Consider the following 23,000-nt stretch of genomic DNA (forward strand, 5'->3'; position numbering starts at 1 on the left):
GTTTCGAAGAACATGTTTTTTTGACTCATATTTATTTTTTCGATTTACGATTGGACCGTAAGACATAAATAATTTGAAATCTACGATTTAAAATCAATTAATTTGTATATTTCGTCTACAACCTTTCCTTTTTCATACCTCGTTGTCTAGTTTATTATCAAGTTGTGCAATATTAGGAACAATTTAAGGATGTGTCTAATATTTATTGTTTTTTTTTTTTTTGCTGTTTTTTCGCAGTGCGAAGATGGATAATGCACACAAGGAATTTCAAAAGGCAATAGGGGCAGCGGTGTGCCGATATGTGCCTGAACGGGGAGTATTGCTGGCCATCTCCCGTCACGAAAATATGCGTCGTCACAGTAGCATGCTCCAGGAAATGCATTTTCGAAATCTTTCGCAAAAGGTAACTTGACCGAGATTCAATTATTTTTCTTGCAATTAATTTTTTTTTTGTTTTGACTGTAAATTTGTTTAATATTTAAGAAGAAAAAGGTTTTCAAGTTCAATTTCAACCGATTTTTTAAAGTAATTAGTTGAATCCAGGGTTGGCCGCTCTACCGGGAATTTAAAAAATTTCTAGAGAAAAAAAAATCCTTCCAACTTTGATTTGATCCGTTTTTTAAATAATTAGTTTCATTTTGATCATTTAAATTACCATATGATTGAGTTTAGAATGCGCAATTCGAAAATCATTATAAGAAATCTGCCGTTTTAGATTTTTAATTTTTAAGCAATACATTTTAATATAAGAATTTTAAAATTCAGTTTTAAAGGCTTCAAGAATGAAAAATTAGAAGCGTTTAAAATTTTAGATATTTAATAAGAAATATTTGTAGTTCGACTGTAAATATAAATCAATGATTTCTTTAAATCGAATTGTACTTTAAAATTTAAAGAGTAAAATAATAATTGATTGTACAAGACGATTTGGAATAATTTCATAATTTCAGAATGCCCAAATTTTAACGTAAAAAATTAAATTGTTTCGATTTGAAAGTCTTATTAAATCAATGTGAACGCCCTATTGAAACTTTATAAACTATTTTTAATTTTGCATATAATTTCGTTCTAAAATATTCTATTTTTAAACCATTGAAATATGAAATTTTTCGATAAGAAAAAGAGCCGTTACTTAATATTTATGAATATCTGACTGGTCATTTAAAATCAGTAATTATTAATTAAATATTCGAAACTTTGAGTGAGTTATAGCGATATTTGGAAGATTTGAAAAAATTCAACATTAATTAAAAATTGGAAATGCGGCCTAATTTAAAATCTAATATAGAATTTGGCAAATTTCAAAAAAAAATTTTATAAGCTTTTTAAAAATTTTGTCAGACTTTAGAAGAAAAAAAAAACATTTCCTAGGAAAATTGAAAACGATTTTTTATTTGAATAAACTAATTTTGAGAGAATACTTAAGAAGATTTATAACGATTTACAAAATTTCCAAAAATGAATGTGGAAGATTTTAAGAAAATCTCTTTAATTTTTCAGAATAAAAAAAGAAAAATTAATTTGAAAAAATGTGAAACAGCATGTAGATGTCTCAATTTTAAAATAAAATTTCAAAGCATTTTAAGGATTTTTAGTCTATTTAAATTAAAAATAATTGAACCTTTAATTTGAACGGTAAACTTTAAATTTCTTACAAATTTATAGTTTGAACTAGAATTTTTATATTTTAACCAATTCTGTTTTGAAACTGGCATTTATCCGAAAGAATTATAATTTGTCTTGGAAATGGGAATTTTAAAATTTAAGTAAATTGCGATCTGTAACAGGGAATTTTTTAAAAGAATTAATTCTAATTTTAAGTTGAAACGGAATATTTTCGAAAAAAAAATTAATTAAAATTATGAATTGAAACAAGGAATTTTACAGAAAAATTGTAATTCTTAGTTGAAACGGAGAATTTTCGAAAAGTATTAAAATTTTGGAATTGAACAAGGAATTTTAAAATGTTAACCAATTTCGAGTTGGAACTGGAATATATCCAGGAGAATAACAATTATGAATGAAAAATTGAATTTTGTAAACAAATTTATAATTTTGGGTTAAAACAAGGTATTTTCGAACAAAATTGAGATTATGATTTGGAAGAGGGAATTTGACAGAAAAATTATAATTCTTAGTTGGAATAGAGAATTTTTGAAGACAATTAAAATTCTTGATTTAAACAGAGATTTTTTCAAAAGAATTTTATTACCGAGTGGAAATGAAGAATTTTCTTAAAGAATTAAAACTCTGGATTTGTACGAGGAATTTTCAATTTTTAATCAATTTTGAGCTGGAAATGGAATTTATCCAGGAGAATAACGATTCTCAATGGAAAGTGGAATTTTTCAAACAAAATTATTATCTTGCGCTGAAACGAGGTATTTTCGAGAAAAAAATTTATTATGAATTGAAACGGGGAATTTTAGAACAACAAAAATAATAATAATTCTGGATTTGAACAGGCAATTTTTTTGAAAAGAATTAAAAGTTTGGATTTAAACAGGGAATTTTCAATTTTTAACTAATTTTGAGCAGGAATTAGAATTTAAAAATACTTAAAATGGAACAATTTTGAACATTTTTAAATTCGTTGATTGATTCTTCAATTTAGAGCATTGCAAATTATAACGTATTATTGTTCGATTTTTTTTTAAATTTCATTGACCGTGAAAAATGTTTGCAAACCGGGAAAACCCCGGGATTTAAAAAAAAAATAAAACGGCCACCCTGAATTTTACACCGGGAGATTTCCCTTATTTTATAACTCGCGCGTTTTGTAATTTTTGAAAATTTTCAAATGTAGAGCATATAATTTTCAAAATGTTGAGAATAATTAACTTTCAAGGTTCTGAAATTTTAAACGGGGAAAATGACAGTGTTTTTTTTGGCAAAAATCAAATCAAAAGCTTTGACAGTTTTGAATTTAATAATTTTATATTTAAATACAAAGCAATTTCGCATTGAAAAGCTTAAAATTGTACAATTTCAAAAAATGTAATAATGTTACAGAAATCCTGTTTTGTATTCTTTATTTTAATTTTCAATTTAATATCTTAAAATTGTTCGATTTTTAGTTGAAGATATTTGAACAAATAAATAATTTCAAATTTGAAAAATTTTTGATTGGAAAGTTGCAAGAATGAATAGTAATTCTAAAGGAAGATTTGAAATGAAGAATGGAGTTTAAAATCAAAATTAAAACTATCTGAAATTGATACATTCGTAAATTAATAATTTCGGTAACTTTAAATGGTTACAATTGTAGAGTTCAGAATTTACATGTTGAACGCTGAATTTTTAATTTTTCCCTGTCATTTTGAACATTAAAAAAATATATATTCAATTATTTTTATGATTTGAGAAAAATTGATCTAATCAGCTTTAATGTTAAATTATAATTTTTTTATGTAATACCAATTCCAAATTCTAGAATAATCAAAAGCTTTGACTTTGTAGGATTCAATAATTTAGTTTTCAATATTTAATTGTTTAAGCTGAATCGCTGTGAATTTAAAATTATTCAAATTCAAGTTTTCAATTTTTAATTTCCAAAATTGGAATCTGAAAATATTTAATTTTAAGATTTCAATTTAAAATAAAATAATTTAATTTTTAGCGTTTCGACTTAGAAATTATGCAATTCGTCTCCTTTTTCTAATTAAATCGTCCAAAATCGTTCAATATATATTTTTGATTTCAGGCGCTTTCAATTCAAAATTATTAATTATTATTTCAAAAATATTGAAAAAATAATGTTAAAAACTTAGTTTGATTGTGGATTTTTAAATTTTCATATTTTTCATGTTAGGAAATAAAAATCCAGTAATTAAAAAAAGTATTTTGAAGATTGGAGAAGATTCAAAATTAATTAAAAACGTTTAAAATGGTTTCAAATAATTTAAACAAATTGTTTGTACCAAAAAAATTTGGGAGATTTTAAGGAAATGCGTACGATTTTCTAAAAATCATAGGAATAATTCGATTAATTTTAAAACATATTTACAGAAGTACGGAAAAAATTTCAAAAATAATTTTAAACTTGGAATAATTTGAAAGAACTTTTAGACTTATCAAGATTTTGAATAAAATCTTGAAGCTTTTCAAGGATGTTTAAATTATTTAAGGATGAAAATAATGTAACTTCTAATTTAAGAAGTGTTTAGTTCAAAAAAATAATAATTTTGAATTTTTCTAGCTTAAAATTGCTAAAAAAATAATATAATTTTTGAAATATTTCAGGGTATTTGAAACGATTTCGAGAAGTTTTAAATAGATTTCATTATTTAAAGGAATTTGTAAGATTTTAGGGTTTTCCAAAACTTCTAAGGAATTTTCAAGAGCTTTTAATTTAAAATATTTTAGGTAAATGAAATTTCTAGAATCTCGAAAGATATTTTAACGTATTTCACAGGATTTGATAAAGTTTTCAAAAATTGCACTGGTTTTAAGGTTTTTTTTTATAACTATCAATGTCATTTACTTAATTTTCCAGGATTCCATGAAATATTGCCAGATTTCATAGCATTTCGCAGGATGTATTAATATTATTTAACGGAATTTAATAATATTTTAGTGAATTTAAAGAATTTATTCAAGAGAAGTGAGATTTTTCGTAGGATTTCAAAGATTTTAAGAGTTTTTAAATTCGTTTTTCGAATTCATCCTGAATTCTTATTCATTTATCCTGAATGCTTTTAAGGTCTATTTGAAATATTTTAAGTGCTTTTACAAATTCCTCGGCATTTTCAAGTGATTTACAAAATTTCGAGTGATTTTAAACAAGATTGTAAAGGATTTGAAATATTTTAGGATATTTTAAAAGATTGCCAGAATTTTTGTATTTATTTCAACAGTTTGAGGTGATTTCAAACACTCAGAAATATTTTAGAGTATTGGAAAAAATTGCAAGGTATTTTCAAGAGATGTAAGGAATTTCCAAGAGTTTGAATAATTTTAAGGAATGTTAATATTTTAAGAGATTTTTCAAATATTGTTTGCAATTGATTTGAAATTTGCCCTGAATTCTGTAAAATTCATTTGAATTCTAATTCCAATCAATTCTACTCAATTTAATTATTAAATTCAGCTTAATTTTTTATGAATTTTATTTCATTTTTGTTATATTCCTTAGTTTTCACTGAATTTACTCAAATTTTACTGAAAACAAGAAAAAAAAAATATATTACTGTAAAAAGTTTTGTCATTTATTTGAATTCTTTTGAATTAAACTTGAATTTTTTTGAAGTCAGTGTTTACTTTTTGGGTTTGAAATTATTAGGGTTTCCAAGATTTATTTTTTAATGCCACCTGAATTCTTTTTAATTCTTTGGAATTCCCTTGAATTTTTCTAATTTGAATTTTTCGTAATTCTCTCAATTCTATGTAATTCAATGATTTTATTATTTTATTTTTCAAGTTTTTATATCATTGATCCTAAATTCTTTTGAATAAGATTGAATTTTTCTAAGCTTATTATAAATTTACTGCATTCAATTAATTTTCTTTAACTCGTCTTGAATTTTGATGAATTTCATCGAATGCTTCTCGTTTACATTAAATTCTTCGAAATTTATTTCCATTTGATGCAAGTCAATAGAATTTTTTTTTTGTATTTTTTAAATTGTATTCCAATCGTTTTGAATTTTTTTGAATTTAATTTGAATTTTTTAAATGTTTTATGAATTTATCCTGAATTTTGTTGTTAATCTTTATTCAAATTCTTGTATTTTTGGACTGTTTTCTATTTTTTTTGAGGCTATGAGTGGTGTCTTTTTCATCTTCCAGGTACTTCTTTTGAAAAGAACAGAAGAGGCAGCTCGCCAGCTTGAATCAACGAAGCTTCAGACGATTGGAGGGTAAGTCTTGACAAAACCAAGAAGGCTCTGGCATATTGTTTTCCAAATTGGGGGAAAAAAATCCATTTTTTTTTTCGTGTAAAAGCTTTCATGGAGTGGAAAAACTTTTCCCAAGATTTGAGTAATTTCTCCACTTTTAATGCCTTATTCACAGGGTGTCTACCTGACCGGGAAAATAGCCTGGCATTTCAGGTAATTTTCCTGACCTGGAAATATCAGGGAATTTGTTTTAATGAAGCCAGGAAATTTTTTTTAGAGTAATTAATTTTGTTTTCGATTTTAATATAAATTTGAATTACAATATTTCTTTTTTTTTCAGTTGTAAAAGTAGCTTTTTTTATTACTGCATTTGTCTGTTTTGTTGAAATTTCGTTTTTGATTTGAAATCGATTTATGTAACTAGGAATTCCATCATTCTAGTTTTTGGTTGAAAAATCGCCTTTTATCGTTGAATTCAACCATTTTTAGTTAAAAATAAAAATATTTTTTGCCGTGGAAATATCAACCAGTAAACTTTTTGTTGAGAATTCATCTTTTTTGGATGAAATTTACGTATTTTGTGGGATTTTTGTTGTTGTTGTTGTAGAAAATAAATTTTTTTAGTTGAATATTCGTCTTTTTGGTTAGAAAATTAATCTTCTTTGTTGAAAATTGAATTTTTGGGTTAAAAATATAATTATTTGGTGGAAAACTTTTTGTTCTTTTTGTTGTGGTTATAAAGGAATTTTTTACCTGTAAATTCATGTATTTTGTTGAAAAATCATCTTTTTTTTGTTCGAAAATTATTCTTTTCAGTTGAAAATTCAACTGTTCCAATAAAAAATTTATCGTTTTCATTGAAAATTCATTACATTCGTTGAAAATTTAGTTATTTTGTAGACAATTTTTTTTTGCTGTTGAAAACGAATTTTTTAGTTGAAAATTTATGTATTTTGTTGAAAAATCATCTTTTTTGTTAGAAAATTATTCTTTTTGGTTGAAAATGCAACTGTTTCAGTTAAATATTCATCGTTTTATTTGAAAATTCATCACTTTTCTTAAAAATTTAACTATTTTTTGGAAAACTTGTTTTTTTTTTTTTTAATAATTGTTTAGTTAATTCATGTACATATTTTGATAAAAATTCGTCTTTTTTTTTAGAAAATTAATCTTTTTTCTTGAAAATTCAATTTTTTGGTTAAAAATTTAATTATCTGGTGGAAAACTTGTTGTTGAAAACGAATTTTTTAGTTATAAATTCGTGTATTTCTTTGAAAAATCATCTTTTTTTGTTTGAAAATTATTCTTTTTAGTTGAAAATTCAACTGTTCCAATAAAAAATTTATCGTTTTAATTAAAAATTCATCACATTCGTTGAAAATTTAATTATTTTGAAAAAATTAATTTTTTTGCTTTTGAAAACGAATTTTTTATTTATAAATTCATGTATTTTTTTGTAAAATCATCTTTTTTGTTCAAAAAATATTCTTTTTAGTTGAAAATTCATCTTTTTGTTAAAAGTTCAACTGTTACAGTTACAAATTTACAATTTTAGTCGAAAATTCATCCGTTTATTTGAAAATGTTAAAAATTCATCTATTCCAATCAAAAATGTATTGTTTGAAATGAAAATTCATCACATTCGTGGAAAATTTAATTATTTTGTAAAAAATTTGTTGTTTTTGGCTGTTGAAAACGAATTTTTTAGTTGAAAATTCATTTATTTGGTTGAAAAACCATTTTTTTTTTGTTAGAAAATTATTCTTTTTGGTTGAAAATGCAACTGTTTCGGTTAAATATTCATCGTTTTATTTGAAAATTCATCACTTTTCTTAAAAATTTAACTATTTTGTGGAAAACTTGTTTTTTTTTTAATAATTTTTTAGTTAATTCATGTACATATTTTGATAAAAATTCGTCTTTTTTTTAGAAAATTAATCTTTTTTCTTGAAAATTCAATTTTTTGGTTAAAAATTTAATTATCTGGTGGAAAACTTGTTGTTGAAAACGAATTTTTTAGTTATAAATTAATGTATTTTTTTTGTTTTGAAAAATCGTCTTTTATTCTAAAAAATTATTCTTTTTAGTTAAAAATTTATCCTTTTGGTTAAAAATTCAACGTTTACAGTTACAAATTTACAATCTTAGTTGAAAATTCATCCGTTTATTTGAAAATGTTAAAAATTCAACTATTCCAATAAAAAATGTATTGTTTTAATTGAAAATTCATCACATTCGTTGAAAATTTAATTATTTTTTAAAAAAGTATTTTTTTTTTTGCTTTTGAAAACGAATTTTTTAGTTGAAAATTCATGTATTTTAACTAAAAATCATCTTTTTTTGTTCGAAAATTATTCTTTTTGGTTGAAAATTCAATTATTCTAGTTACATATTCATCGTTTTAGTTGAAAATTCATCACTTTTCTTGAAAATTTAACTATTTTGTTGAAACCTTGTTTTTGTTTTAAACTAATTTTTTATTTAAAAATTCATGTACATATTTTGATAAAAATTCGTCTTTTTTGTTAGAAAATTAATCTTCTTGGTTAAAAGTTGATTAATTCAACTGTTTTAGCTGAAAATTAATCATTTTAGTTATAAATTCATCATTTTGGTTATAAATTCAACTATTCTAGTTGAAGATTCATCATTTTAATTTAAAATTCATCACTTTTGTTAAAGATCGAACTATTTTGTGAAAAATTTGTCATTTTTTAAATTAATTTTGTGGGTTGAAAGTGAAACTGGAGCAGTTGTATTTTTAGTTAAAAATCGATCTTTTTTCGTTAAAAATTCGACTATTCCGGTTGAAAATTCTTCATTTTAGTTGAATATTATTCTTTTTAATTAAAAATGCGTCTACTTTGTTTAAAGTTCAACTCTTTTGCCAAAAATTCATTTTGTTGTTTAAAAATTCAACTATCACAGTTATAGATTCATAATTTTTGTAACCCTAAATTTATCTTTGATTGAAAAATAATTTTTTTAATATAAAAACTTACGTATTCAATCTTTGATTGAAAATTTATTTTCTCATGTTTAGAATTGATCTATTTTCTTTAAATTTCTCCTTTTTTGGACGAAATTTTAAATAAAAATTCATTTTTGATTTGTTTAAAATTCAGTTTTTGTAGTTAAAGATTCTATTTTAGTTGAAAATTCGTAATTTTGTCTGAAAATGTAACTATATTATTGAAAATTAATTTTGCTTTTCAATTAAATTTTTAATCGAAAACTTATCCATTTTTTGTTGAAAATTAATCTATTTTATTTGAAAATTCTACTATTTGGTTAAAAATTATTGATGGAAAAATCTCGAGAAACCTGGAAAAGACTTTGAAAATGTCAGGGAACTTCTTTAGTCAAGGAAAAGTCAGAGATCTTATTCGACGGGGGCTTAAAGATACTTTCAAATTGTAATATTAAATTAAATCACGAAATTTTTTATTTGAAAAAGTACATTTATAGTACTGGATCTAAACTTATTTCAGTAAAAATACTTTGATCATTTTCACCACTTCCAGAAAAATAATATAAACATCGATTTTATTTGCTAATCAAATTCATGGACTTTAGCAACAAATTAAAAAATGTAAATTTTTTTTTTTTAGGATTATTCATTTCTTTAATTATTTGGTAATGATGATATGAGTATATATTTAAGAATCGTTATTCAATTATGATTATTATTATAATAATTATAATATAATAACATTATTATTTAATTTTACATATGAAATTTCCCTTTCTACACAATTAAGTACTTACTAAAATGGGAAATTTGCCCGATTTTTTTAAAATGTCTCAATATTTCAATATTTTTAATTTTTTTAAGATAAAATGTTTCTACATGCCTAAACCAATTTTAGGATATATTTGCAAAATTTTTAAAAATTATTTTGTTTCTTTAAGGTTTATCAAAATGAGAGTGTGTCTTAGAAAAACCGAAAATCTTGTAAGCTTACAAGATTTTTGAAAATTGAGCAGCTATGTAGATTACTAAAATAAAATTAATATTAGCCATTTTTTTAAACCGGGAAATAACTGGAAATTTTAAATTATCCGTCGGATAGACACTCTGTGCCTTATTTATTAGTCCTGCATGATAAACTAATTATTTAGAACGCATGCAAATTTCGATAATATTAACATGCAAAAATCAGGGTGGCCACTGGACAGTGAATTTTTTTTGTGAACGGGAATTTAAAAAATTTTTAGAAGAAAAATCTGTCCACATTCGATTCGACACAAATAAAAAATAAAAGCGTTTGATGTCGAAAAATTTTGGATAAAAATATTTTTATATAATAAGTGAATGAATTTTGTTTAAATTTATCTGTACTTTAAGTAATAAAAAGTGAAGAAAAACGATTTGACAAAATGCTTTTAAATCAGTTCAAAATTTAAGGATTTTTAGATTTTAACGTTAACGCTTTCAATTTGAAAGTCTTCGTCATTAAACAAATGTTAACGTGTGACTGAAAGTTTATAAAATATTTTCATCTTAAAAATAATGTCATAATATATTCTTAATTAAAGGATTTTATTAAATTAAAAATATTGTTTCAGTATAAAATATTCAATTTTTAACACATTCAATTTGAAATTTTTAATTAAAAAAAATATTAATTATTGAATATGTAGAAATATTTGAATTTTAATTGAAGAAAAGTAAATTGAATCTAAATATTCAAAAGTTTTAAAAAGATAAAAAATTATCATGCAAATTTTAGAAAGTTTTCTTAAAATCTTCTAGAATCTTTTTTGAAAATTTTGTTTAAATCTTTGAAAATTTTTAAAAATATTCTCTTAAAATAATTCTTCAAAATGAAGTTATTTTCAATTTTTCTAGAAATCTTAAGAACATTTTTTTGTTCAATTGTTATTTATACTTCCCAATTGTAAAGAAATTTTCTAAAATTTGCAGGATTTTCTGAAAATTGTAGAAAAAATTCAATTAATTTTGACAAATATTTAGAAGTTCTGAAAAAATTTCCAAAATAATTTTGAGTTTAAAGCAAATTTAAAACAACTTCTAGATTTCTCAAGATTTTAAAATAAAATTTTGAAGCTTTCTATGTATGTTTAAATTATTTAAAAATAAAATAATTGAATTTACAATTTGAGAAGTGTTCAGTTAACATTTTTTCAATTTTGCAATATTTGATGTTTCTAGCTAAAAATTTAACAGTTCCACTTTGAGTGCTTTCATTTAAATTTCAGTTTTTATTACCTCAAGTGGAAAATTTTGTAGCTCTAGTGTTTTTTTTAAATTTTTTAAATTGCATTGACCGTGAAAAATGTTTGCGATCCGGGAAATGACCAGGAATTTATTTCGTCGATTAAAACGGTCACCCTGAAAAATACTAATAATTAACAATAAAAAAATGGGTTGAAAACATAAAAAAGTATGCTAGAGCCTTTTATATTTAAAAGTCTCGTCAATATTTTTCACCTTATCCATGCACTGTCCTGAGTGCAGGCCTCGAACTCACTACACGCTTCACACTATTTGACACTATTTTACTACTATTTGTAGAATAAAATACACTAAAAACACTATTTTCTGAAAATTTTCCGCTAATACGAGTTTTGAACCAAGAAGTTTAATTTTCTACCAAAAATGATAAATTCTCAACAAGATACATAATTTTAAAAACAAATAGTTGATTCAAGAAAAAAGAAACTTAGTAATTAACCAAATAATACTTAAGTTTTCAAAAAAAGCAATAAAGAAATGAATTTTTTATAAACAAGTTTAATTTGGTACCAAATGGTTTAATTTTCAATCCGAAAATGTTAATTTAAAAAAATGCAATTTTTAACCACACAGTTGCATTTATAACCAAAAAACATAACATTTCTACAGAAAAAAAATGAATTTGAAAATCAAAAAGATGAATATTTAACAAAATAATTGAATTTATAATAAAATAAAATATCGCTATCAAGAAAGAAACAAAATTACAATGAAATTGTTGGATTTTTAAGTCAAAAAGCCGAATTTTCAACAAAATAGTTGAATACACAACAAAAAAAGATTAATTTTTAATCAGAAATTTGCGTTTTTAACCAAGAAAATGAGCTTTCTAAAAAAAATTATGATTCTTCATACAAAAAAAGTAGACTAAAAAAATTATTTTTTACGATAGAGTTGAATTTAAAAAAAATGTAATAGTTGATATATATAAAAATTTAATGGAAAAAATAGTTTTATTTTTAACCAAAAAGACGCATTTTCAAAAAATGCATACATCTTTAAACAGCTAGTTGAATTTTCAATCAAGAATATTAATTTGGTACCAGAAAATAAGAATTTCTGAACAAAATACATACATTTTTAACCAAATAGTTAAATTTTCAACCAAGACGTTTAATTTTGTAATAAAAAAGGGATTTTCAGTAAATTACATAAATTGCAATAAAAATGTTAATTTTCAATCACCAGTTGAATTTAAAACAAAATAGTTAAATTTAAAAAAAAATTGTTTGAGAATGTAGTTCAACTTTCAACCATGGATTCGAATTTTTAATAAAAAAAATGGATTTTCAACCAAATAGATGAATTTTCTACCAAATTGTTGATTTTTCTAGCCGAAAGTACGAATTTTCTACAAAACAGTTGAATGTTTAACAAAGAAGTTATTCTTCAATTGAAACAGATTAATTTTTTAAAATCATTTTTAGCTAAAAATAGGTACAATTTCTACAGAAAGAAATGAATTTTCAAACTAAAAAGATTAATATACAACAAAATACTTGATTTTGCAATAACAAAATTTTGTTAGACAATGTTGATATGTCTTATTGACAATATTGTTGAATTTTCCACAAGATAATTCCATTTTGAAGCAAATAATAAAAATTTTAACCAAAGAAGATGAATTCTTAACCAAAAATTTAATAGTTCGACATTTTAACCGAAAAGAATGAAATTTAAACGAAAAAAAGTAATTCAGATGGCATTTAACAGGGAAAAGTGGATAAATAAAGAAGAATTTTCATAATTTATGGATTAAAGAACAATAGTTTAAATAAAAGTTGACATTCTTTGGAATACTTTTTAAATATTAGAATAGAAAACTGGAAATTTTGCTAAAAAAATAAGTTAATTTTCCATTTTGCACTTTTTGATTTCACACTATATACATGAAACATTTTTTTGAACTTTTTTAACACTATTTTTTTCAAATTTGTGACACTATTTACGCCAGTTTTGATTTCGGAAGTGAGTCCGAGGCCTGCGTTAACCATCCTGTCTGTGGTTTGCATTTACTGACGGAGGTGAAAGGTATTCTATCAAATTTATAATAATTTTTGAAAAAATATATTTTTCGATTCTTTGAACTGAAATTATCGTACATACCTTTTGTAAAAGTTTTTTTGTTTTAAACTATAGCATTATGCTTTGATAAATAATTTGATAGACTCCGTTTATTATTTATTTCAACTGTAGCGAATTAAATTTAGATTTAATTTTTTTTTATTTAAGTTGAAGATTTGATAATAGTAAATAAATTTTGTACATGTTCGTTGCGAGTGTGAGTATTTAGTTGAGGCTTGGAAAAATTAACAAAATACTAACCAAATTTCGTAGAGAGGAAGAACGAGGTTGTTAATTTTTGGGATATGTTGCTTGTGAAATCTTTGGTAAAAAATTATAATTTTAATAAATTTTGAAAATTTAACTCTTTTGTTGAAAATTCGTATTCTTTTGGTTGAAATTTAATTTTTCAAACTGAAAATTTAACAATTCAATTTTTTGTTGACAATAATAAATTTATCTTTTTAGTTGTAAATTCATGCACTTGTTTAAAATTCAATTATTCCCGTACAAGATTCATAATTTTAGTTCAATATTAATGATTTTTTAAATGAAAATTTAACAATTTTGTTGTTATTGAAAATATATATTTTTAGTTGAAAATTCAAGTGTTTGGTTGGCAGTTTTTCTTTCCCTTGTGAAAAATCTTATTTGAAAATTTATCTTTTTTTTAAATTAAACTACGTGATTGAAAGTTAGAATCTTTAATTTAAAAAAATTTGTTGTTAAAAGATTATAATTTTTATTAAAAATTTATATCTTTGGTTGGAAATTTAACTATTTTGTTGAAAATTCGTTTTCTTATTGTTGAAATAGATATTTTTAACTGAAAATTTAACTATTCAATTTTTGGTAGAAAATTCAACTTTTTAGTTGGAAGTTTATGTATTCTATTTAAAATTCAACTATTCCATCCAGTTGAAGATTAATAATCTTCGTAGAAAATTGAACTATTTTGCCGATTTTTTTTTGTTTGTTGATTATTTATTTTTCTTAATTTAAAATTAAATTATTCCCATTAAATGTGTATCATTTTAGTTAAAAAATTCGTCACTTGGTTAAAAATATAACTTTTTTGCTTGAAATTGAACTATTTTGCTTATCATTTATCTTTCTTAGTTAAAAATTCAACTATTTGTTTGAAAATTCATGTAGTTTGTTGACAAATTGTCTTTTTGATAAAAAATTACTCTTGTTTGAAAATTTACTTTTTTGGTTGAAAATAAAACTATTCCCGTTAAAAATGATCATTTTAGTTGAAAATTTTTCACGCTGATTAAAATTTAACTATTTTTTTTATAATTCCTTCTTTTTCTTTGTGTTGATTTTTAATTTTTTTAACTGCAAACTTAACTATTCAATGTTTGTTTGAAAATTGAACTATTTTAGTTCAAAATTCAACTATTTGGTTGAAAACTGATATTTTGCATTAAAAAATTAAACTATTTGTTTGAAAAATTATGTTGTTTGTTCAAAATTGGCGTCTTTTGTAGAAAATTAATCTTTATGTCATAAAATTACTCTTTTCGGCATGCAATTGAACTATTTCGTTTAAAGTTTTTGTTCAAAAATTCAATTATTTTAGTTAATAATTCATTTAAGTTAGAAGTTCTTGTTTCTGGCTCAAAATTCAATCACTTATTTTTGGTTTAGAATTATTTGTTTTTCACTAAAAATTTTAATATTTTATTTTCAGTTGAAAATGATGTATTTTTTCACTTAAAAATTCAACTGTTTGATTGGAAAATTCTCTGCTTTAATTACAAAATTAAACTATTTCGTTAAAGATTCATGTTTTATTTTATTTATTTTTTATTTGAAAATTCATCACTTTGGTTAAAAATTGAACTATTTTGTTTAAAATCCGTTTTTTTTCGTCGAAAATTAATTTTTTCAACTGAAAGTTTAACTATTCCATTTTTTTTTAATTGATACTTTGAGTGAAAAATTTAAGTATTTTTTTGTGTGCAAAATGACCAAAATTTGAAATCGCCACCCTAAAAAAGCGTTTTCGAAAGTTTTTGGACTTGATATTCTGTATATTTTTAATTACTACTTTCATCGGCATGTTCTCTAAATGTAGAGATTTCGTGCTATTTGTATAGGAATTTGGCTTATTGTTGGCATAGGATTATTGAATATTTATTTAGGATTGTTAAGGAAGTTTATACTTTTCAAAAGTATTTGTACTTTCGAAAGCACGGTATTTTTGTAGAGAGATTCCGGTGGCAAGTATCTAGATGAACTGGAAAAAGTTAGTTTTAGTTTAAAAAATCGTCTTTTTTGGTAGAAATTTTTTTTGGTTGTAATTTCCAATTTATGGTTAAACCTACAATTTTTTGTTTGAAAAAATTAAAAATTTGTTTTTCGTTATTGAAAGTTGAACTACTTGGTTGGAAACTGATTTATTGCTTCATTGAAAAATTAAGTTTTTTTTTTTTTAATGAAATTTTAACTTATGATTTTTTTGCATGAAATTCTTCTTTTCAAGTGGAAAATTCATATTTATTGTTAAAAAAGTAATCGTTTTGATGCATATATTTTGGTTAAAACTGCAACTGTTTGTTTAAAATGTAAGTTTTTTTTTGAAAATATTTATTTGTTGAAAATTTGCGTTTTTGACTAAAAAATTTAGATTCTGGGTTGAAAGTTAAAAGTAAAAGTTATTAAATTATTTGGTTAAAAATACAATTTTTTCTTAAAAATGAAGATAATTGTTCTATTTTTGGTTGGAAATCGATCTCTTTTAGTTAAAAAATTCGTCTTTTTTGGTAGAAACCTAATCTTTTTCGTTAAAATTTCCTCTTTTTTTTTGTTTGTTAAAACTGCAACTTCTAAGGTTAAAATTTCATCTTTTTGGATGAAAATTAGTTTTTTCTACTTTTTTTTTTAATTTAACATTCAATTACTTGAGTAAAAGAACAAGTTTGTTCAAAATCGTTTTTTTTTAATTTTAAATTAATTTTTGACCTGAAAATGTTACTTCTTCATTTTTTGTTGAAAATTGTTCTTTTTTAAGTTGAAAATTCGTCTTTATTGGTAAAAAAAACTAATCTTTTCAGTTCCTTTTTTTATTAGAACTACAACTGTTCATTTGAAAGTTAACTTTTTTTAAAATTCATATTTTTGTTTTGAAAATGCAATTGTTTTACACAAAATTCGTCTTTTGACTTAAAAATTCAACAGTTTGGATTACATTTCTTTTATGACTGAAAATTCGATTTTTTTATTAGAAAAAAAATGATCTGGGTTGAACGTTAAACTACTTTTTTAAATGTTTATTACAGTTTGAGTGAAGATTCATATTTTGGCTTAAAAACTGCGACTTTTTAGTTGAAAATGAACTTTTTGGTTAAAAATTCATGTTTTTTGTTAGAAATTCATTTTTTGTTGTTGAAAGTTTAACTGCTTGATTGGAAACTCATTGTTTTATTAAGAAATTAATTTTTTACCGGAAAAATTCGTCTTCTCGCTTAGAAAATTTAACTTCTGGGTTAAAAGTTGAACTACATTGTCAATAATTATTTTTTGTGTGTTGAAGATTCAGCAGTTTAATTGAAAACTCATCTTTTTGGTGTAAAATTAAATTATTTTGATAATTCGTCATTTTGGTAGAACATTATTTGCGTTTTTGGTATAAAAAGAGCAACTTTTGTTGAAAAATTAACATATTCCGGTTGAAAGGCTACTGTTTTATAAATAATACGTCTTTTTGTTAGAGTTAATATTTTTGAGGTGAAAATTCAACATTTGTTTAATAATTGAACTATTTTGTTGAACATTTAAATGATTTTATTGAAAATTAAACTCAAATTAGCTGAAAATTCCATAACTCAGTCAAATTTAAACTTATTATAATAAAAAAAGCTCATTACATTCGGAATCAAATTCGCTTTGATTTTATCAACAGCAAAAAATGATTTGATTAAAAAAATGTTATTAGTTTATTTTTAAATTTGAAAAAAGTAGAATCTTTGAAATATTCCACTACACCTAAAATTTCTATGTTTCGCGACAGTATTTTTTTTGTACTGGAAAAGTCCTGCGTTTTTTTAAAAGATACGCCACTCTAAATTAATAAATCGGTGGCCTAATATATTCAAGAATGTTTTGTAATATCTCTAGAAATGGAAAGAAAATATAATAATAAACTTAAAAAATTGTCTGCGTATTTCGAGTCGATTGTTGTAAAAAATGCGAAAGGTTTGAATGATTCCGTACTATAAAAAATTATAGCTGGAAAAATTTGAGATAGGGGAAACTACAGTGGATAATTATTAATTAAAAATAATAATGTTATTTATATTTTAACTTTTATTTGTATATTTAATAAATGATTATCAAATGTATGTAGGATTTTTTCCCAACCGGAAAAAAACTCTGGAATTGTCAAGTGTTATTTTTGTGCAGGATTTTTGTAAGCACCCTGAATATTAATTTAATATTTGAAATTAAAAATGACGTGAAACGTTTATTTAAATTTGTCCCTGATGAAATGAGCAAACAGACAGAATGGCAAGGGCATAGGATAGGGCCATCATTAAAAACAGTTTTTCAAGTTACATCGGGGTTTGTTTCTCATTTTCAGCAAATTTAGATCATCAAACTTTATATATCAGCGTGTCTCAGACTATGAGGCAGGAGTGAGAACATATTCAAGGTGAGATAAAAGCAGCGTGGTTTAGATTTAAGCTAGCTTATTGTCATACAGTTCACACGGCTGCATTTATTCAAATTTATAAGGATGTTGTTACATTGATGCCAGGCCTCGGACTCACCACACTATTTATCCTTTTTTTTTTTTTTCTAACAAAAAAGATGAGATTTTAGAGGGTGGCCGCTGGACCGGGAAACCGGGAAATGATAGTGAATTTTTTTTACCGGAAATTTTACGAATTTGTAGAAGAAAAATCTGTCGACGTTGGGATTCAACAGTTTGTGAATAATTAGTTGAATTTTTATGTTTTTTAATTTTGCTATTATTTTTAATTTAATGAATTTTTAAATTCTTTCTTAAAGACTCGAACAAATGAAAAATAAAAATCTTGGATGTTGAAAATTTTGGATAAAAAACATTTTTATTTAATCAATAAATCATTTTTTTTTAATTCATCCGTACTTTAAGTAATAAAAAGTGAACAAATTTTTTGCAATTTTTCAATATTTAATGTTTCTAGCTTAAAATTACTTAAATTTATATAATTTTGAAAATTCTAAATTGCATTGATTGATTTTTTTAATTTAGAGCATTGAAAATGATAACGTGGATTTATATTTTTTTATATTGAAAAATGTTAGTACCTTTAATTTTATACGCGTAAATTATTGAACATTTGAATATTAAAGTTTTTTAGTTGAAAAACTTTACATTTCAATTTTAAAAATTCAAAATTAAACAGTTCCACTTTGAGTGCTTTCATTTGCAGCTCAGTTTTTATTACCTCAAGTGGAAAATTTTTTAGCTTTAGAGTTCCATTTTTTTAATTTCATTGACTGAAAAATGTTTGCGAACCGGGGAATTACCGAGAATTTATTTCGTCGATTAAAACGGCCACCCTGTTTTAACAAAACAGCTGAATCTGCAAGCAGATAGCTAAATTTTCAACCACAAAATTGAATTCTGAAACAAATTACATCATTTTTCCACAAAATAGTTGATTTTTCTACTAAATTGGGGATTTTTCAAGCTAAGCCAACAAATTCTCTACAAAACAGTTTGATTTTCTACAAAATTGTCTCTTTTTCACTAACAAAAAGTTTTAGTTGATATTTAACAGAAAAAAGACTTTAATTTCAAAATAAAAAAAACAGTTGAATGTAAGGAAAAAGGACGAATTTTCAGCAAACTATTTGTATCCTCAATTGTAACAGATTAATTTTAAACTATACAGTTAAATTTTTAACGAAAATAATTAATTTCTTACCAAAAAATACTAATTTGTAACATAATACATATATTTTCTACAAAATAGTTAAATTATAAATCAAGAGGATTAATTTACGACTAAAACATGAATATTCGACAAAATATATCAATATTGAACCAAATTGTCGAATTTTCTACTAAAAAGATAAATTTTCAACAAAAAATGGAAAGTTTTTAACAAAGAAGTGTAACTTTGAACCAAGTACTTGAATTTTCAAGCCAAAGATGTACCCATACCTTGCATTAAAAAAAAATTAATTGTAAACCAAATATATGCCAGGAAGGTGAATTTTTAACAAAAAACAAAAATTGATTTAAAAAAAATTAACCAAATAGTTGCAGTTTTTACCAGAAAGACGAATTTTTTACAAAGTACATACATTTTTATTTAAATCGTTGAATTTTCTACCAAATAATACGAATTTTCAACAAAGTACATCAATTTTCAACTAAATATTTTGAACAACGGATGTGATTGTTAGTCCAAATTTTATTTTATTAATTTTTAATCTATATCTTTTTCGTTTCTCAAAATTTTGAACTTAACAGTTGAATTTGTAAGCTAAAAAAGACACATTGCAAACCAAAAATGATGTAGTGCAATTTTTATTGAGATAAATTTATTTTTTAATAAAAAAAAAAATTAATTTTGTACCAAATGGTTGAATTTTATACTGAATTGTGAAAATCTCAAGACAAAAAGACGATTTTTTTATTACTCTTAAACAATTGAAATTTTAACCCGAGAATATAAATTTTAATTAAAAAAGTTATTTTGTGATCAATCAGTCGAATTTTTAACAAAACAACTAAATTTTCAGTGTAAAAAAGTAATGTTTAACAAACAAAAAAACATTTTTCAAAATTTTTTACAAAAAAAAAAACATGAAATTTTAAGAAAATATGTTTTGCTTTTATGGTTGTCGATCAGCTAAATGTGTTAAATAGATTGATGTTAAGCGTTTTCTGTCAGCTTGTCAAAAATAAATATATTTGAATATTGATATTTAATTTTTTATTCGTAAAAAAATTGTCTCTAGCTCCGCTGGGATCCGAACCTGATGCTCTTACGCAATTAGCAACGGCAAAAATTATTTTTGAAGCAAGTAGTTCAAATTTCAACCGAGAAGTCGAATTTCTAATCTAAAGGAAGAATTTTTAACGAAGAACGTAATAGTTGATATTTCAGTGAAAATTTAGAATAAAAAAACAATTAAAATTAACCAACAAAAATAAGTTTTTAACAAAATACTTGAATCGTCATCTTAAACAGATAAATTTTCAAATAAACATTTTTACTTTTAATAAAAAATTTTTTTTTCTCCATTTAACCATTTATTTAAAAATGCATCTATTTTATATCATCTCTTATGTTTTTCGTTAAGAATTCATCTTTTTGTTTAAAATTGGACTAATTTTTGTTGAAATTTAATATTTAGTGTTTCAAAATTCTATTATTTAGTTGACAATTCGTCTTTGTAGGTAGAAAATTTCCAATTTGGTTATAAATTAAACTATTTTGTTAAAAATTCATCTTTTTTTTTTAAAATTCGTTGGTTGTTGTATTTAGAAAATTTTTAATTTAACTGTTTTGTGGAATATTTTTATTTTTGAGTTAAAAAATTGTATTATTTTGGTATAAAATTCAAATATTTGGTTGAGTATGAACTTTTTAGTTGAAAATTCATATTTTCGGGTTGAAAATTCAATTGTTTTGTAAAGAATTCGACTTTTTGGCTTGAAAATTAAACAATTTGGTTGAAAATTTTTATTCTTTAAACAAAATATCTATCCTGGCAAAAAATTCACAATTTGTTTGTTAAAAATTCTTCTGTTTGCTATAAAAATTCATCTTTTTTTTATAGAAGTTTGATCTTTTTTATTTTAAATGACAGTATCCTACTTTTGGATAAAATTTGATTTTTTAAAATAAAAATTTAGCTATTGGTACAACTTTGTTCGAAATTAATTTTTTTAGTTAATGTTGATCTCTGGTTAAAAATGTAATTATTTTGTTGAAAATCTTTGTTTTTTTTTATTTAAAATTAATTTTTTACTCAAAAATTCAACCTTTCCATTTTCCTCTTTTGTTTAAAATTACTACGGTTTGGTTATAAAATAAATTTCTTGATAAAACAATAATCCGGTTAAAATTTTTTTTAGTGAAAATTTGTCTTTTTCATTCAAAAATACAGCCATTTATTTAAAAATTCATGTATTTTATATGAACTCTTACATTTTTCGTTACTAATTCATCCTTTTGTTCAAAATTCTACTATTTTTGGTTGAAGGGTAATATTTTTTGTTCAAAAATTTGTCTTTGTAGATAGAAAATTCCACTATTTTGTTAAAAAATAAACTATTTTATTGAAAATTAAAATATTTGGTTAAAAAATTCAACAGTTTTTGTCGAAAACTCAAGTGTTATTTTAAAAATAATTTATTTTTGTTACAAATTCATCTTTCATGTATTTTTTTTTATAGAAAATATTAGTATTTTGTTAAAAATTTAATTACTTTGTTGAGATTGTTGTTTTTTTTTTTTTTTTGAAATTGTCAACTATTATATTTTTCGATAAGAATTCATTTTGTTGTTAAAAATGCAGTTATTTGTGTTAAAAGTTCAATTATTTGTGCTTGAAATCTAATATTTTGTTGTGTCAAAATTCGACTATTTGTTTGAAAATTTATCTTTGTAGAAATTTCTAGTATTTGAATAAAAATTAAACTATTTTGTTGAAAATAAAAATATTTTGTTAAAAATTTATCCATTTTTGTCGAAACGCAACAGTTTTGTTGAACATTAATCTATTTAGACAGAAAATTCGACCTTTTGGATTTAATTTTTGTTATTTTTGGTTAAAAATTAAACTATTTGCTAAAAAATTTAATTATTTAGTTGAAAATGCAACTGTTTTTGGTTACAGTTTAATGTTTGTTTGAAAATTCTATTATTTGGTTAAAAATTAAGCCTTGTAGGTTGAAATTTCATATAATTTAAATAATTTAATTCTTTTTAGAAGTAATTAACTTTTTTTTAATTTTTCACACTATTGACACTATTTTTTATCTCTAAAGTGAGTCCGAGGCCTGTGTTACACTTTAAGTCTGCATGCTACAGTGATGTGTAGTACAGTGATCATTTTTTCTTATTACAATTATATACATGCTTTAAACACACTTGTACACGAAGTGTCTTGATATTATTTATTTACTCTCTTATTTTAATTATTTAATTATTTGCTTTGTAGTATTCTGTGTTGGGCGAAATAGTGGCTGGCTGGTGCAAATTAGTACTAGAAAACAGCACTCAGTTTATTCATTTAATCATCTTTTGCATATCCAAGTAGAAAAAAGTCGTTATCCACTTTTATTATTGTCACTCAGGAAGATAGAAAAAAAATAATATCCTGCCAATGTTTGAGAAACACTGATATATTTAGACATTTTTAAAAAGAAAGAAAAAACGGTGGCTCTATTCCTTGCCTTTTTTCATCTAGGGAAGAAGTAGAGGAGTTTGATTTTTAATCCTTATGCTCAAATTCAATTAATCCATGGTGTCAAGCGTCCTGGAAATCCCTGAGAATCTAAAAATATCCTTGAATTTTTCTCATGGTTCTGGAATTTCTATTCTTTTAATGAAAAAACAGTTTTTTAACCAGAGATTTTTGATTTTATCATAATAAAAATCGAAGATATTTTAAAGTTTCTCATTTATTCCCGATTTTTTTTCAGCTTTAACAAGAATTTCAGTAACATTTTTTTAATCTAATAATTTTTTGCTGTCAATATATTGAAAGTAAGTTCAGTTCAATTGGAAAAGTCAGGGCATTTCTGTAAGAGGCACTTTAAATAATTATCCATGGTGATGAATTATAATTTTTTAAATTTGATTTCGAAATTGTTTTATTCT

General features: G+C 23.2%; 1 protein-coding gene across 10 annotated transcripts in view; it reads left to right on the plus strand.

The window, feature by feature from the left end:
• The window catches only part of LOC117170680 (synaptic functional regulator FMR1), a 96,604-nt gene that overhangs the window by 26,868 nt on the left and 46,736 nt on the right, over positions 1-23,000 (plus strand). For 6 of the 10 annotated variants that reach the window (XM_033357625.1, XM_033357628.1, XM_033357626.1 and 3 more), the window contains exons 5-7: positions 238-403; positions 5,788-5,858; positions 17,750-17,821. In XM_033357625.1, the coding sequence (XP_033213516.1) occupies positions 238-403; positions 5,788-5,858; positions 17,750-17,821 (309 nt within the window). The remainder of the gene's footprint in view (positions 1-237; positions 404-5,787; positions 5,859-17,749; positions 17,822-23,000) is intronic. The other 4 variants (XM_033357627.1, XM_033357630.1, XM_033357632.1 and 1 more) reach the window with 1 other exon arrangement.

The sequence above is a fragment of the Belonocnema kinseyi genome, chromosome 4, assembly GCF_010883055.1.
Source record: "Belonocnema kinseyi isolate 2016_QV_RU_SX_M_011 chromosome 4, B_treatae_v1, whole genome shotgun sequence".
NCBI lineage: Eukaryota > Metazoa > Arthropoda > Insecta > Hymenoptera > Cynipidae > Belonocnema > Belonocnema kinseyi.